Below are 15972 nucleotides of genomic sequence, written 5' to 3' on the forward strand. Positions count from 1 at the left end.
TCTGTAGTATTCGCGGATTTTTATGGTGTGAATACTACCATGGCCAATTTCAAACTACCGATGTGGAGGCAGTGAATGCAGAGTTGGGAAGAGGTGGGCAGTAGCACAGTCTTAGATAGTATTTTCCACCATATAGGTGCGTAAACAACCTTGAGATGGATAGATTTATTGTAGATAATGAAAGATAATAGAACAATTAGGAAGTGATGAGTTTTGAGTGTGTTTTTCACCTTTGTTTTTAATGTTTAATGCATAGTCTAATTTACTTAAATGTAAGTTTATATAATTTAATTTTTTTAAAAGATTTTATTTATTTTTTTGAGAGAGTGAATGAGAGAGAAAGAGCACAGGAGCAGAGGGAGAGGGAGTGGGAGAAGCGGGCTCCCCGCTGAGCAGGGAGCCCAAATGTTGCTGTGTTGTAGTAGAAACTAATCCTTTTGCCTGCTCAGCTACCTCTCCTTCATCTACTTTTGACTTTTGTAGGAACTTTTCTCTTTCATTCACACGCCACAGAGGAAGCAGCCATATTTGCCCAATAAGACCTACTTCCTGGCTTCAGCTGATTGGCCCAGGTGTGATCACCTGACCACGGTCAAGCCAATCAGAACCATTCCCTGGGAATCTGATAGCCTTGGTCTGGCTATTTCCCCAAAGAAGGCAGCCAGCCTTCTGCCAGGCTGGGTGGGTGGCAGAGAAAGAGGAATTATTGGGCCCAGAAAGGCCTGGGTTCCTCTTAGTCACTAAAGATAATAGCCCCGTCCCCTCCATCTCTTTTCTGGGTTCCAACTAAGGGAGAAGCAGCTGGCTGAGGTGAGATCCTGGGGTTCCCAACTTGGTAAGCTAAAAGGTCAAACAAACCACTCTTAAAATCCCAGGACAAAGCAGATGGAGCAATTACAGAGACTCTCAGGAGACCATCTTTCTAAGTTTCTCTGCTTCAGAACCAAAATTAGAGGAAAAGGAGATAGCCGTAAGACAACATTTTTAATCATTCCCCTTTTAGGGTCATGGGCTCCTTTGAAAATTTCCTAAAAGAGGGACGTCTGGGTGGCTTAGTCAGTTAGGCACTTGAGTCTTGATTTCGGCTCAGGTCATGATCTCAGGGTCATGAGATGGAGCCCTGCATGGGGCTCTATGCTCAGGAGGGAGTCTGCTTGAGATTCTCTCCCTCTCCCTCTCCCCCTCTCCCCATGCTCTCTCTCTCAAGTAAATAAATAAATTTTAAAAAAGAAAAAGAAAATTTCCTAAAAAGATCCCCCAGGCTAAAAAAATAGTCTTGATGTTTTCTTAGCTCTGTGTTGTGAGTTTTCTTTAGGGAAGCAGCAAAGATACAATGCACTGATCAGGTAGGAGTGATGTGGAAAACAGGCTGAGGGGGCTTTTGTTGACATTGGCTAAAACTCTCTGAAAATGGTAAAGCAGGCAGAAAGGACCTGCTCTTTCATCTCTTTGTGTCTCAGTTTTCTCTTCTGTAAACTGGGGATAATAAGAGTAGCCCCCCTCTTGGGCTCTTACAAGGATTACAGGACTCAACCATGTGAAGCTCTTAGATGAGCATCTTAGTTAATTACCCCCCAAATGTTGGGTATTATTATGGCCACTGTGGTGGCTGTTATTGCACTGGGGAGGACTGAGAATCACCCAAATGCAACACCCCACCCTCCAAGGTGGATGTGCCCTGGGTAGGGGAGGGAAGAAGAAGAAGAGGATGGCGGACACTTACGTTGACCTGTCCTTCACAAATATCTTCAGCCTCTTTCAGTGCAATGAGAACAAAGGCTGTGAGGGATGCCTCCTTCTCCTTAGAATCCCGCACGCCACCCTAGAGTAGGAAGCAGGAAACAAGGATAGGGTCACCAGTGTGTTCCCATTTGGTGACCAATCCCCTTGTAGGGTCAGTAGGTCAAGGCAGGGCTGAGTCTCTCCCCAGCGTTTCCTTAGGACGGGCACTCTCTTCAGTATCCATTCATTCAGCAGATGTTGCTGGTGCTGTGGATAAGATGGTGGGGAAGAACCAGACACTAGCCCAACCCTCATGGAGCTTTCCATATAGTAGGGGAGACAGACATGAACCAACTAGTTCATCAAAAGATTTTATCATTACAGACTGATGAGTGCTGTTCAAGAGACATGGATGTGGCAGTGAAAATGGACAGTGGGAGTGTGACTCAGTTGGGGAGATCAGGAAAGATGTCGCTGGGGGATGACGGGTTAGCATGCCAGGCAGTGGGAAGAGCTTGTGCAAAGGCCCTGTGCCAGGAGAGAGCATTAGGCTCCTAGAAGTACAGATGGAGTGTGGATGGGGGTATGGGGACAGCTGTTAAGACTGGACGCCTGAAAGGTCAGACTAAGGCAGTGATTCTCTAACTTATGCATGTATTGGGTGTGTGTGTGTGTGTGTGTGTGTGTGTGTGTAGGCCCTGCTCCTAAAGTTTCTGATTCCATGCATCTAGAGTCCAGCTTGAGGACATGCATTACTAACAGGTTTGCAGGTGATGCTGATGCTGCTGGCATGGGGATCCCGTTTGGAGAACCACAGCTCTGAGGGGTTCTAGGTTTATTTTCAGAGCGAAGAAGGAGGAACTTTGGTTTTGCACTAGACTCTGAAGGTCTCTGGTCTTTGCATTGGAAGAGCAACGCTCCCGGCAAAGGGGTAGTTTTTCTCCTGTCTATCCTGTGACTTCCGGGCGCCCCTTCCTCAGCCTGCCCTGAACCCCTGCCTCTTACAGTCATCTCTTGGTGAATCACTGGCCCATCCTCGTTGAAGATCCCGTCGGGCTTCTGCTTCTCTATGATCAGCCATTTGACCGCCCCGCAGAGGACCTGGGCGTCGATGGCGATGAGGTTGGCGGCCAGAGAGAAGACCTTGACCACGTAGGCTGTCAGCCTGAGGGCGGGCACAGAGCGTGAGCCAATCGCCTCCGGGATCCAGAGACTGCCATTCCAGCAAACCAATGAGCAGAGAGGGGCGGGGCCTGGCCGGGCTGGCCCAGCCTCCCCACCCAAGTGCAGACCAAGCCTAGCCGCAGGAGGCGCTTGATGACCGCAGGCCACTCGGCAGCCCGCAGTGGGCGCGTCGCCTCTGTGGGCCGAGGACCCAGAGCTGGGCTCAGGGCTGCGTGGACGAGGCCCGCTGGGACCACCCCAGGCCGCCCTGCTCTGTGGGATGCAAGGATGTCTCACCAGGTGCTGGACTCCCGCTTCGGGAAGGCAGCGAAGGCCGAGTTGCCTTGTCTGAAGGCTAGCTGCTGGGTGTACCCTGCAGGGAAGCGAGAAGTGTCGCCCGAGGAGCCGAGGCTGAGTGGAGGGGGTGGCTGGCATGGGTATGCCAGCAAGGGGAGGGGCTTGGGGGACAGGGGTTCAGAGAGGAAAGAGGGGGCTCAGGGCGGAGTAGGGAAGTCTGGCGGGGAGGGGGAGGACCTTCTAAAAGGGGAAGGGACTCAGAGGGCGGGGCGATCAGAGAGGAAAGGGGGACGGAGTTCTCAGAGGAGAGGGGTTCAGAGAGGGGAAGGTTCTCAAGGGGGTTCAGGGCAACGGGGCCTCAGTGAGAGACGGAGCTCCCTAGGGCTCAGAGGGGCCCAGGGTCTCAGAGAGGGGAAAGGTCGGGGGGAGGTCTTTCAAAAGAAGGGATCCAGAGAGGGGAGAGGCTTCGCGGAGGGGCGGGGCCTGAGAGGGGGCAGGGCTTCCGGGAGGACCCAGCTCGGGGAGGGGGCTGGGAAGGGGAGGGGGCTGGGAGGGGGGCGGGTCTCCAAGGCAGGCGCACCCTTCTTGATGAGCTCCAAGGCCTCCTGCCGCTTCTCCAGGCCGAACCTCTCCCACTGCTCGGTTTGGTCCAGGTAATGCACCGAGATGACAGTGGGCGTCATGCCGATCATGTTTTGCTCCCCGCAGCCCGACGGGGTCACGATGAGGTGCTTCAGACGTTCCCCGTCGATGGCGTCCTCTGCCATCTGAGCCACCGGGGTCCCTGCAGCCGGGCGGGAGGACCGCGCTCAAGCACCGTGGGGTGGGCTGAGGAGGGTTGGGGCTGCGACCAGCGATCCCAGGCTCCAACCAGCCAGTGCCAGAGAGGCCCGGGGCAGTTGGGGGCTGAGGAGGATGTGATCGAAGGGAGCAGCACGCTGAGTGGACGAGGCAAGGGCAGGGGGGTCTACACTTGTAGGGAAGGGGGGCTTGTGCTTCATGGGAGAACTCTGGTCCCTGAGTCCTCTCGTTACACCAGTGGCAAATTACTTCCGGTAACAGTCGTCATGAATACTTAGATCGTGCTTAATGCTGTTTGCCAAGCGCTGTTCTAGAGAACCTCATCTAGTATCTCATTTAATCCTCTCAACAACCCTTTGGTATAGGAACTGTTATTCGCTCCCATCACAGATGAGGAAACCAAGGGTCTCTCCCCCAAAACCTTACTGCTTGCGAGGTGCCTTTCCAGCAACTTCTTTTCCCTTCTTCTTGCTCCAGTCCTCCATCCCAGGCATTTAAGTTCCAAAATCTCCTGCTCTTGAACTATACTGTTTCTCATTTAAACTTCTTTATCTGCAAAAGCTATTTGCTGAACTAAATACTGCCTGGAGCCTTCTATAAAACAGATCAAGGAGGTGGCCAGCTGTCCCAATGCAAGTGGAGAGGGGAGGCACAGTAGTGAATATCCTCGGAATTAGGGGGAGCTGGGTCCCCCTTCTCCAGGGTTGTGCCTTCCTGGGTCAGAGCCAGTGGTGGTCACCTTGCAGGAGGATCCTGGTCTCAGAATCTGTGTCTGGGACTTGGTCGCTCAGGTCTGCCGCACGGACCTTCACTTGCTGCTCTCCCCCTGTCGGCGGAACGGGAGAGAAGGATGGCAACAGCCCTCTCCCACCAGGTCCTGCATCGCCACCCAGACCTCAGCCCCTCTGCTGTGGCTGACTCACCTTGGCCCTTCTGTTCTGGATTCAGTGTGTGAATGGCCACAGTCTTGTTGACTCTGACTCCCTCGGGCTGAACCGTGTTGGGATGGGGGGCGGGGAGGGGAGGTCGGGTGAATAAAGGAACAGACACACACAACTGGTCAGCAAAGACACTGTCCTTCTGGGGATTACGTAGCATAGGCACAATGGCATCACCTATCCCAGCTGTGTGACCAGGAGTCAGTTACTTAACTTCTCTGTGCCTCAGCTTCCTCCCTTCAAAAGAGGAAGCAATACAAACATCTACTTCATATGGTTGTCCTGGGAATTAATAACAAAATTATACATTGCTAGCAAAATAACAAACCCTTGTGAAAGCTTCCTCCGTGCTAAGGTGCTTTCTTTGCTCTCTGGGGTTAACCTTTTACCTTTGCAACAAACCCGGTCGGGGGAGTACCACTATTATAACTCCCATCTCAAAGGTGGGATACACAGAGAGGTGAAGTCACTTGCCCAACGTCACACAGCTGGTAGAAGAGAGCCGGGGTTTAACAGTGCAGTCTGTTTTTTTTGGGGGGTGGGGTGGGGAGGCAGTCAGGCTAAATGACCCAAGAAAGTCTGTGTTTTTAATTCAGTGCTTTTCAAACATCTCTAGAACAAAAGAATGTGCATAAAGTACTCAACACAATGCCTGGCACACAGTAAGTACTCAGTTAAAATAGGGGCTGTCTTAGTATCAGAGTCCCAACTGATGCTCTCCTGTGTCTACAGAAAGACCTCCATGGTGGACTGCAGCTGTTTATGCCTAGGCTGATAGGCTGGTAGGCTGATAATAATGCCCAAATTTTCCTTTGGAGACCGAGTCTCCTCCAATGGCATGCTGGTAAATATCTGACACCCAGCTCTCCAGGAAGAAAAGATCCTCCATTGTAGCGCTGCTAATTTACGTGCTGTGAATATCTCCTCCATGGCAGACTTCAAGCTACCAGCATCAGAGAGTGCAGAATTGGGAAGTTGTGGGCACACTGGCTCTCGGGCATGGGACCATGCAGGCTCTAACCACCCTCCTAGGTTTTCATCCCATCAGTGCCACACTGAGCCATGCTGGGGCCCCAGGCAAAAGGGATAATAAGAAATGTGCCCCTAGGGGCCCCTGGCTGGCGCAGTGGGGAGAGCATGTGACTCCTGAGCTAGGGGTTGTGAGTTCCAGCTTACTAAAAAAAAAAAAAAAAAAAAAAGAACTTAAAAAAAGTGCTCCTAGATATGTATTTTTATGTATATTTTAATGGTTAATTATATTCCAGAACATTAAAGTAGTTGGAAAAAAAAATGAGTTTGGGTGCACCTGGCTGGCCTGGTCGGAAGGTAGGGCGTGTGACTCTTGATCTCAGGGTTGTAAGTTCAAGTCCCATGTTGGGTGTAGAGATCACTTAAAAATAAAATCTTTTAAAAAAAAGAATAGGAGTTTGGTTCCATTAAAGTCAGGAAAGAAAAATTATATTGGTTTGGGTATAAATAAGACATTTCACTATAAAATAGCACTGTCAGTTTTAAAGCATTTGCTTTTCAGTGTTTCAATATTTTTTCAACGACTTTAACATTTTTTTGGGAAAATTAACCATTAATCAGTTTTAACCATTAAAAAAAGACACATATATGGGGGCCATATTTTCCCTGTAGCTTCAGGGAAGCTAAATATGGCTTGAGTTGATACTGTCAGATCCTCTCTGTTTAAAACTTTGATCTTTTGTTCATCACAGATTTTTTTTGGTATTAATTTTGAATCCTTACAACATTGTATTAAAATACTGTCGCTCTTATTTATGATCTCACATATTGCTTGAAAATATTAATAAGAGATGATAGGAGGCTCTTATTTTTATTAATGACTTGATCTCCTATTATATTTGCGAATGTTCGTCACTGTAGGAAAGAGTAGAAATGTAACTGTTAACATATATCCTAAGGGTGAAAATCATACTTAAAACTAGAAGTTCTTATGTTCTCACATTGTATGTTACTGCTTTCTAAAATTTGTTTTGTGTGGGGCGCCTGGGTGGCTCAGTCGGCTAAACGTCTGCCTTCAGCTCAGGTCAGATCCCAGAGTCCTGGGATCGAGCCCCGTGTCAGGCTCTCTGCTCAGCGGGTAGCCTCCTTCTCCTTCTCCCTCTGCCTCCCTCTCTGCTTACTTATGCTCTCTCTCGCTGTCAAATAAGTAAATAACATCTTTAAAAAAATTTTGTTTTGTGAAACATGTTTTCTCAAGATTTTTAAAATAAAAAAAAAACTCCTATATGCTGAAATGTGTTAAAAATATCATATTTGATATTAAAATACATTTTCATTTAAAAACGTATCACTGGTTTTTATGACTGGGTTTTTTGGTGCCCCCTAAAAGTCCTCACTCACTTACCCTAATCCCGGCCCTGCTTCCAAACTTGTAGGACTCCTAAATTTCCTAAGCTGGACACTGGACGCTCTTAGTGTCTCAGAGTTTGGGTCTCCAACCTGGATTGACAGCAGGAGGAGACAGGAGACTCTCCTGAAGGACAAGGGGCAGCAGGTGCCCCAAGGACTCACCACGACCTTCAGGGTCTTCTTGACACCATCGCTGATGAAATGCCTGTAAACAGCGGCCTTGACCTCCACCTCATGTAGGCCGACCTTCAAAGGCACAATGACATAAGGCACGGCCACTGAGGACTTGGCTGGGATTTCTACAGTCTGCTGGTAGCGCTTCTTGGAGGTGGCCATGCTGCAGAAGGCTGGGTTGTAGAGCAGTTCCACCTTGACCTGTCAGGGGAGAGAGAATCAGTCAGGGGTATGTGCCACGGATCCCCCACCCCCACCAAGCTCTCCATCATGCCTCTGCCGCCCCAGGGACCCACCTTGAGCTCCCCCACTTCCTGGTAATTGTAGAGCACGGCTCGGATCTCCACCTGCTCATTGCGCACGACAGAGTAGGGTAGCCGCAGGTCAATGAAGAAGTCTTGCATCACTGTGACCTCATAGGGGTCAGCCACGCAGATCCCTGCCCGGGAGAGGAGTGTCAAGGGAAGGAGGCGGACAGTGTCTCAGTGCTTACCCCTGCCTGCAGGAGCTGTGCCAAGCTCAGCCTGTGTTTGTAGAGGCCCCCAGACTAAACAGCTTCGCTGATACATTTGCCCATGGTAGTGGCCTGGCAGCTGGACATTGCTGTGATGGGACGATTTCCATTTTCTTTCGTGGTTTTATTCATAGGTATGTGTGCAGGTGGGAGGAACTCAAGCATAACTGAGGGGTCCATATCTGTGCTCTCCAAAATGGTAGCCGGAGCTCCATGTAGTCACTGGGCACTTGGAATGTGGCTAGCTCCAGTGGGAACCGGATTCCTACTTTTATTTCATTTCACTTCACTCAGATTTAAACTTAAAAACTGATGTGCATCGTGAATATACTATAACCCCTTGAATTGTACACTTTCAAAGGGTGACTTTTATGGTATGTGAATCATACCTCAATTTAGAAAATGATGCCTGATTCAGTGATTGGAAAACGTTTTAACGTATGTTTGGAATAACTTGGATAGGCCAATCTACCTTTTCAGCTGTACATTTTGCAAATCCTAAAATACAGATCCAAGTATTTCCAATGAAAGGCTAGGGGCACCTGGCTGGCTCAGTCAGGGAAGCATGTGACTCTTGATCTCGGGGTTGTGAGTTTGAGCCCCACGTTGGGTGAAGAGGTGACTTAAGAGTAGAAATAAAATCTTAAAAAAAAAAAACGGCTAGCACCCTAATTGGGATGCTCTGCGGGTATAAAATACATGCTAGATTTCAAAGGCTTAGTACAAACAGAAGTAAAATATATTATTCATAATTTTGAGATGTTAATAGGTTATTCTTAAGTATTAACATATTTATCCTTGTAGTGTGACAGTGGTTTGTGGATGTTTACAAAATGTTGAAAGAATAAAAACTGTTGAAAGAATAGTATTTTGAATATATTTGGTTAAGGAAAATATATAATAAAATTGATTTCATCTACTCCTTTTCTTTTCTTTTCTTTTTCAAGTAGGCTCCATGCCCAGCGTGGGGCTTGAACTCACGACCCTGAGATCAAGAGTCACACGCTCTATGAACTGAGCCAGCCAGGCGCCCCTCACTATTCCTTTTTTATGGGGCTACCAGAAAATTCGAAATGACACAAAGCTTGCATTGTATTTCCGATGGACAGGGCCTATCTACAGGGAGTGAAAATGATGCCAGAAACGATGGTTATTTGCGATACGATTACTGCATTAAATTCAAGCAAAGGGTTGATGCAAGGAAATTTGCAAAAACATTGTATTGAAAATAATGTTACGCTAAAAAAATAAAACAAATAAAAATAATGTTACACTAAGAAATCTATTAAGATTTTTTTTTTCTTATTCTTCAGTGGTGAAAAAAATTACCAGGGGCTGGAACGAAATCCTTATTTCTTAACCTATGGTCATTTATTCATCGCCCTTGGGGTGTCTGCTCTAGTCACGGAGCTATTTACCATTTCTTATCTACTATTTGTTTTTACATTAAAAAAAAAAGTTTATTTTTTAGTCATCTCTACACCCAGTGTGGGGCTCAAACTCACAACCCCGAGATCAAGAGTGGCACCCTCCACCAACTGAGCCAGCCAGATGCCTCTATCTTGACGTTTTTAAACTCAAATTTAATTTACTGTGGTGTGTGAAAAGCCAGGTTTTGCACCACAAATAGGAGGTTCCCTCAAGGAAAGCAAAACGGTTTTGTTCAATACTGGTTAGCTGGTGCAGAAAGCTGCACCTGCTCCCCTCTCCTTGCTGATCGAAGTTGTTCAACAAGAGCAGGAGAGACGAAGGCGTGCTTGCCCCAGACTGAGCTCTTCCCTTCAGACAAGATGGAAGGACTTCTGACACACGATCTGTGTCACTTTTAAGGCAGTGAAACATGTCGTTACAGGTTTGTCCAAACCCTTAGAAGGTACAACACTGTTGTGGAGCCCTAAGCTATTGGCTACAGTTAATAATAATGTACCCAGGGGCACCTAGGTGGCTCAGTCGGTGAAGCGTCCGACTCTTGGTTTCTGCTCAGGTCATGATCTCAGGGTCATGAGATTGAGCCCCCACATCGGGCTTCCCGTTCAGCGGGGAGTCTGCATCAGGATTCTCTCTCTCCCTCTGCCCCTCCTCCCACTCTCTCTCTCTCTAATAAATCTTAAACAAACAAAAAATAATGTATTCATTTGGGCCCATCAATTGTAGCAAATGTACCACCCTAATGCAAATAGGGGTTAAGAATGGGAACTGAGGGGACTGGAGGGGTGTGTGGCAACTCTCTGTGCTTTTTTGCCCAATTGTTTCTATAAACTTAAAACTGTTTTTAAAAAAAATCTATTAATTAAAAAAAAAAAAAAGACTGACTTGTGGGATTTGAGGAAGTGTCCATGCATCTCTGAAAGGCATTTACCCTTTGGTCTCTAAAATATGATTGGCTCCAATAATAACTCACACACATCGGACAGTTATAACATGCCAGGCACCATTGTAAGGGCTTCCTGTGTGTTAGTTCATAAAATCCTCCCAACAACACTGTGAGTAGGTACTATTTCTATTGTGCCCATTTTATGGATGAGCACAGAGAGGTTGAGTAACTTGACTCAGGCCACAAAGCTCCCCAAGGGAGGACCTGGGATTTGAACCCAGGCATTTAAGCTTGGGAAGCTCTCTGCTTGTAACCCTGACTTTTGAATTCATAGTAGCTCAGGAGTCTGAAATTTCCAAGTTTCGTGGGTTACAATGCTAAAATATTTATTCTGAAGCTCTAAGATGGGGTTCCTGGAAGGTTCATTCCCCAGTGATCTTGGGCAAGTCACCTTCCTTCCCTGGCTTCAGTATCCTCATTTGTAGGAGAATAATAGTACCAAGCTCATAGGGTGGTTGTGAGCGTTGACTGAGATAATGTGTTGAGAGTTAAAATCATGCCTGGTGAGACAATGATGTCGAGAAGGTATCACAAGGGCATGGAGAGTGGAATCCCAAAACCACAGGGTCCTGTAGGATTCTGCCCCCCATCCCACCCAGGGGACATTGGGCAACTTCTGGGGATATTTTGGGGACATGTCACAACTGCGCGAGGTGTGCTACTGGGATCTAGCAGGTAGAGGCCATGAATACTGCTCAACATCCTACACTGCACAGGGCAGGGCCCTACCACAGAGAACCATCCAGCTCGGAGCCACACGAGTGGCTCTGTATGCATACAGACCCCCTAGGGACCGCATTAAAATGCAGGTTCTGAGTCAGCAGGTCAGGAGGGGGGTCCAAGATTCTGAATTTCTAACAAACTCCCAGGTAAGCACCTTTGCCAGATTGCTAGTGGTTCAGGGAACATGGTTTCAGGACAAGGATCTAAACTGTGGCTTTTGGGGCACCTGGGGGGCTCAGTTGGTTAAGGGTCTGCCTTCAGCTCAGGTCATGATCTCAGGGTCCTGGGACCGAGTCCCGCATCGGGCTCCCTGTTCAGCGGGGAACCTGCTTCTCCCTCTCCTACTTGCTGGTGCTCTCTCTATTACCGCCCTCTCTGTCTCAAATAAATAAATAAAATCTTTAAAAAATAAATAATCTGTTGCTTTCAACTTTCTTTTTTCAAGCTGCAAGAACTTTTCTATTTAAAGGACACCTCAAAATCTTTAAAAAAATTAAAAAAAAATTTTTAAAAAAGGACGCCTGGGTGGCTTAGTTGGTTGAGTGTCTGCCTTCGGCTCAGGTCATGATCCCAGGGTACTGGGATCGAGTTCCCCCCCCCCCCCCCCCGTCCGGCTCAGCAGGGGGTCTGCTTCTCCCTCTGCCCCTCCCCCTGCTCTCTCTCCCTCTTGCCTCAAATTCCAGTATGGCTTGGCGTGGCCCTGGCTTCTATTTAAAATGTAGATGTTTTGTTCATCATGGATTTTTTTTTTTTTGCACTCACGTTGATTTTTAAAAAATGATTGCATGAAAAACTAATGATGTAATGTACTGTGATTAACACAACATAATAAAATAAAATAAAATAAAATGATTGCATGAAAATATTACTTATCTGGGCGCCAGAGTTTTTTGGCGCCACTTAAAATTGGCGCTTAAAGTTCGTGCGTCCCTCTTCTCATCCTGCTCCCTGCCCTGCTCGAGACCACCCATGTCGGGCAGGACTCCCCAGGCTCTCACGGCCGGCTCTCCGCAGTAGAGGGCCCGGGACAGCCAGGTTTCATAACCTGACCACCGATGTTCCAATCATGCATTTCATTCTGCTTCCTCTTCTATGTTTTCTTAATTGCTCTACCCACCAGCCTATCGACATCACCTTTTAAGGGTGTTTGTGGTTGCAAATTATCTTGTATGATACTGCAATGGTGGATATACGTCCTTATACCTTTGTTCGAAACCTATAGATTGTACAACACCAAGAGTGAACCCTAACGTCAACTATGAACTTGGGGTTGTGATGCCGGGCCCGTGCTGGATGTGGGGTGCTGGTAGCCGGGCAGACTGTGCATGTGGGGAGGTGGAATGAGGGTGTGTGGGGAATCTTTGTACCTTCCCCTCAATTTTGCTGTGAGCCTAAAACTGCTCTCAAAATAAAATCTGTCTACAAAAAGCACTGACCATGTCACCCACAGAGTAGGATCTGACACCCCTCCAGCCACCAAGAAACAGGGATCTCTCTGGATGGGGTGAGAAAATGCCAGTGGCCCTGGGGTCCCTGCCTCCCGAGGGTGGGGCCACTGCCTTCTCTCACCTTTGTTCTTCGACAAGCTCACAGCCAGAATCTCCCATGTGGTGATGGAATCTTTCAAAAACACATTCATGGTCTTCGTGGAGATTCTGGATGGGGGAGATGTGGGAGCATTAGAAGACCTGTGTCCGGGTTGTGGGGGAGCACCAGGGTGGAGGGGCCCCAAGGGAAGGGTTGGAGGGGGGTGGCGGCTGGGCAAAACTGTGAGTAGCCTGAGTCCCAATTTTTCTAGGCTGGGTTGTGGGGTTGCACAGTGACTCAAGAAAAGAGGGGGGTTGGGGTGCATGCAAATTAAGTGGTCCAGTCTGGGGTGCTATAGGAGCTGGTCTGGGAGGTGGGTTGAAGTGGGGGTTTATCTTAGTCTTACCCATTTTTCTCGGGTTCATTGAGATTCTCTATGGTCCACAGCCAGCTCTCAGGGAACTGGCTTCGGGAAACGATGTCCTCTTCTGGCACTATCTCCTCGTCCAAGTCACCTGGGAGGTAGGGGTGGGGAGGGGAGCAATCTGGATTTGGGACAGACCTATTTCCCCACTGTCCCTGGAGATATTTATCTCTGTATCTCTGGAGGGGTTCCTAGCAGCGAAACACACCCATGGCCATGCGATGACTTTGTGGGGTGGGGCGGGGGGTGGGGGGCAGGCATGTTTGCCTTTGTGACTCCTTCCTTCATAAACACACTATTAAAAATTGTATTTTACAACTGTGTTGGTATAAAGGCAAAAACAATCCAGGCTGGTTAAATTATTTACCCCTCCCCCAATTTTCATAGAATTGAAAGCATTCGCTCGAGCCTCTCTCTAAGCCTGAGGGTTCCTAGGCTCCTTGCCTGCCGCATCTGATGGTGATGGTCCTGAAGCAAACAGGGGGCTCGACAGATTCCCCAGACCTGATGGTGACCCCTGGAGAGGGGGTGGCCTTTTCAAGCCTGGCTGACACCATCAGCAAGTAGATGAAGCGGGGCCAGAATAGGGCTCACTCAACCCTGTCTGGGCTTTCTTCAAAACATGATGGGCAGATTGTAACTTGGCTCTGGGTCTGCCAAATAACAAAGTAGGTGAAGTCCACTGATGCCTAAATCCACTCACATTCTGAAATAACCCATCAAAGTGCCTTTCGGGTATGAACATGTAAGCAACTCTCTGTCTCACCCCCAACTGGCTAAAAAAAAGTACACAATGCTAGGGGATGAAAACACCCAAGCGTGTGTAAGCCCTATGCTGGTAGATCAGATATTTTTGTCTAATTTTCCTCTTTGAGAAAGGAAGTCTGTAGTTCGCTGGAGTAGTATGCAGCAAGCCTAGGTTAGTATATTTTGCACAGGTTGAAGGGCAAATCCTTTGTTCATGTGCGTTGGAAATCTTTGGTCTTTTTTAGGGGTGGTGGTGAAGGGAGTGCTAGCCTTCCAGCTAAAAGAATTTAGAAATATCTGTCCACTTTGGCATGTCTGCCTTTAAGAGGTGACTGTCTCTTAAGAGCCAAAACAATAAAGAACAACAACAACAAAAACAATAAAACTATAAGTGTGCACAAAAAAATATGTGTTACCATATAAGGAGTCCCCTACCTGCTGTCATATAGGCTAAGTAAAAATTGATCTGGGGGAAAATTTCCCTTGGCTTGAATTTTGCTGTGATCTGATAGCAAAAAGAAGTTTCCCAAAAGCAACTATAAGGGAACAAAGAGGAACTTTACAATGAAGCAACCCAGAAGACACACCGCCTAACGAAGCGATCAAGGGTCACATCACCAACAGTGGGATGATTCAAGGTCATAAGGCCCCTGATAGGATGCACTAAGAAGGCCACAATGTCTCTTTTGTGACAGTGCTGCCCAAAATGCAAAAGCTGAATGTGATTATGAGGAAACACCGAGCCAACCCAAACAGCGGGACAGCCCCCCAAAGAGCTGGACATGAGTGTCGCTGCAAGATGGATGCTCTGCAGGGGTTGGGCAGATCCAAGGACACTAAGAAGACCCCACCAGCAAATACGACGTCCAATTCTGGACCGGATCCTTTTCCTATAAAGGACCTAAACCCAAACCAAACCAGACCAAACCAAACCAAACCAGACCAAACCAAAACGAAACCACTGGCGCAACTTGAATGGGGCTGGAGGGTTTGGTGGTGACAACGAGTCAACATTAATGTCCTAATTCTGGTGACTGTGCTGGGTTTTCTGGGAGAATATCTCTGCTTCTAGGAAATCCACACTGAGCTAGTTGGGAGTGGTGGGTCCTCACACAGTTCAGAGGGGAAAAAAAGGTTTTTATGCCCATTTCCACTTCTTTTGTTGGAGACTCTTTAAAGAAAAAAAAAAAAGAGGATTATTTTTGCTTTGATCAGGCAGCCTGCTGCTGTGAAATTTCCCCTTTTTCCTCAGTTTTTAAGCAAAGGTATTATCTTTCGTGACTTTTCATCCTGTAGTTAATAAGGTAATTTCCCTCGATTTCAAGAGCCGCTCGCATGGGCCTTTGTTCTTGGAGGCCAATTTGAAGGACACAATTTCTGGTCCCCCATGAAACAGTGGGATGTGCAAAAGAAGTGCTCAAAGGGCCAATTAGAACGATCACCAGAGCAGCAAAGGCTCTGCAAAAAATGGTTAAAAAGAGCAATCTGGAAAGGGTGGGATGAGCTGGGAATTTGCCAAGGTGACCCTCACAAAAGGTCCCGCGCTGTTCACCGTGGGCTGTCCCTGGCTTCAGTTTCAACAACGCCCATCCTAGCAGAAAGATCTTTCCCTGATCAAGACACATTAAAAAGCATTTTTAAAAAGGAGGGATCAGGCCTCACTGGGCTCAAAGCCTCTCAGCAAATGGCAGTTAGGCAATGTCTGTCCTCTCAGCGCCACTTTGTGATGGAGACTGCTCTGATTGTGCTTTAAATGCTGTTATTATAAGAGAAATTTCTCTTGGCTTTGCTTAAGATTTATTTGGCCTGAGGTGTAAAGTTTCAAGTGGGTACACGTTTTCTCTTATCCAGAACTGAATGAATGAACGAATGAATGAAAATGAAGTGACAGAGGTTGTTAGGCATTGAGTTAGGCACCTCTTTGGAAAGCACCATAAATTAGTTTTCTTTGGTAAAGACAAGCTGAAAACCCATCTCAGACAGAGGCATCATCCCCTCTCAGACAGGCCCTCCTCCCTCTCAGACAGGCCCTCCTCCCTCAGACAGGCCCCCTTTCCCCTCAGACAGGCCCCCCCTCCCTCAGACAGGCCCCCTTCCCCTCAGACAGGCCTTTCCCCCTCAGACAGGTCCCCTTCCCCCTCAGACAGGCCCTTCCCCCTCTCAGATAGACCCTCCTCCCTCAGACAGG

At 47.7% G+C, this 15972-nt stretch overlaps 1 protein-coding gene across 1 annotated transcript in view; it reads right to left on the reverse strand.

The window, feature by feature from the left end:
• The window catches only part of C3 (complement C3), a 33710-nt gene that overhangs the window by 9265 nt on the left and 8473 nt on the right, over positions 1-15972 (reverse strand). Inside the window, exons 18-27 of the mRNA XM_081807908.1 lie at positions 13020-13128; positions 12656-12741; positions 7772-7914; positions 7464-7676; positions 4908-4974; positions 4724-4810; positions 3764-3967; positions 3184-3259; positions 2728-2887; positions 1724-1822 (exon numbers count right to left, since the gene is read on the reverse strand). Of these exons, the coding sequence (XP_081664034.1) occupies positions 1724-1822; positions 2728-2887; positions 3184-3259; positions 3764-3967; positions 4724-4810; positions 4908-4974; positions 7464-7676; positions 7772-7914; positions 12656-12741; positions 13020-13128 (1244 nt within the window). The remainder of the gene's footprint in view (positions 1-1723; positions 1823-2727; positions 2888-3183; positions 3260-3763; positions 3968-4723; positions 4811-4907; positions 4975-7463; positions 7677-7771; positions 7915-12655; positions 12742-13019; positions 13129-15972) is intronic.

This window comes from Leptonychotes weddellii, chromosome 1 (assembly GCF_054177405.1).
Source record: "Leptonychotes weddellii isolate Sample4059 chromosome 1, ASM5417740v2, whole genome shotgun sequence".
Lineage (NCBI taxonomy): Eukaryota > Metazoa > Chordata > Mammalia > Carnivora > Phocidae > Leptonychotes > Leptonychotes weddellii.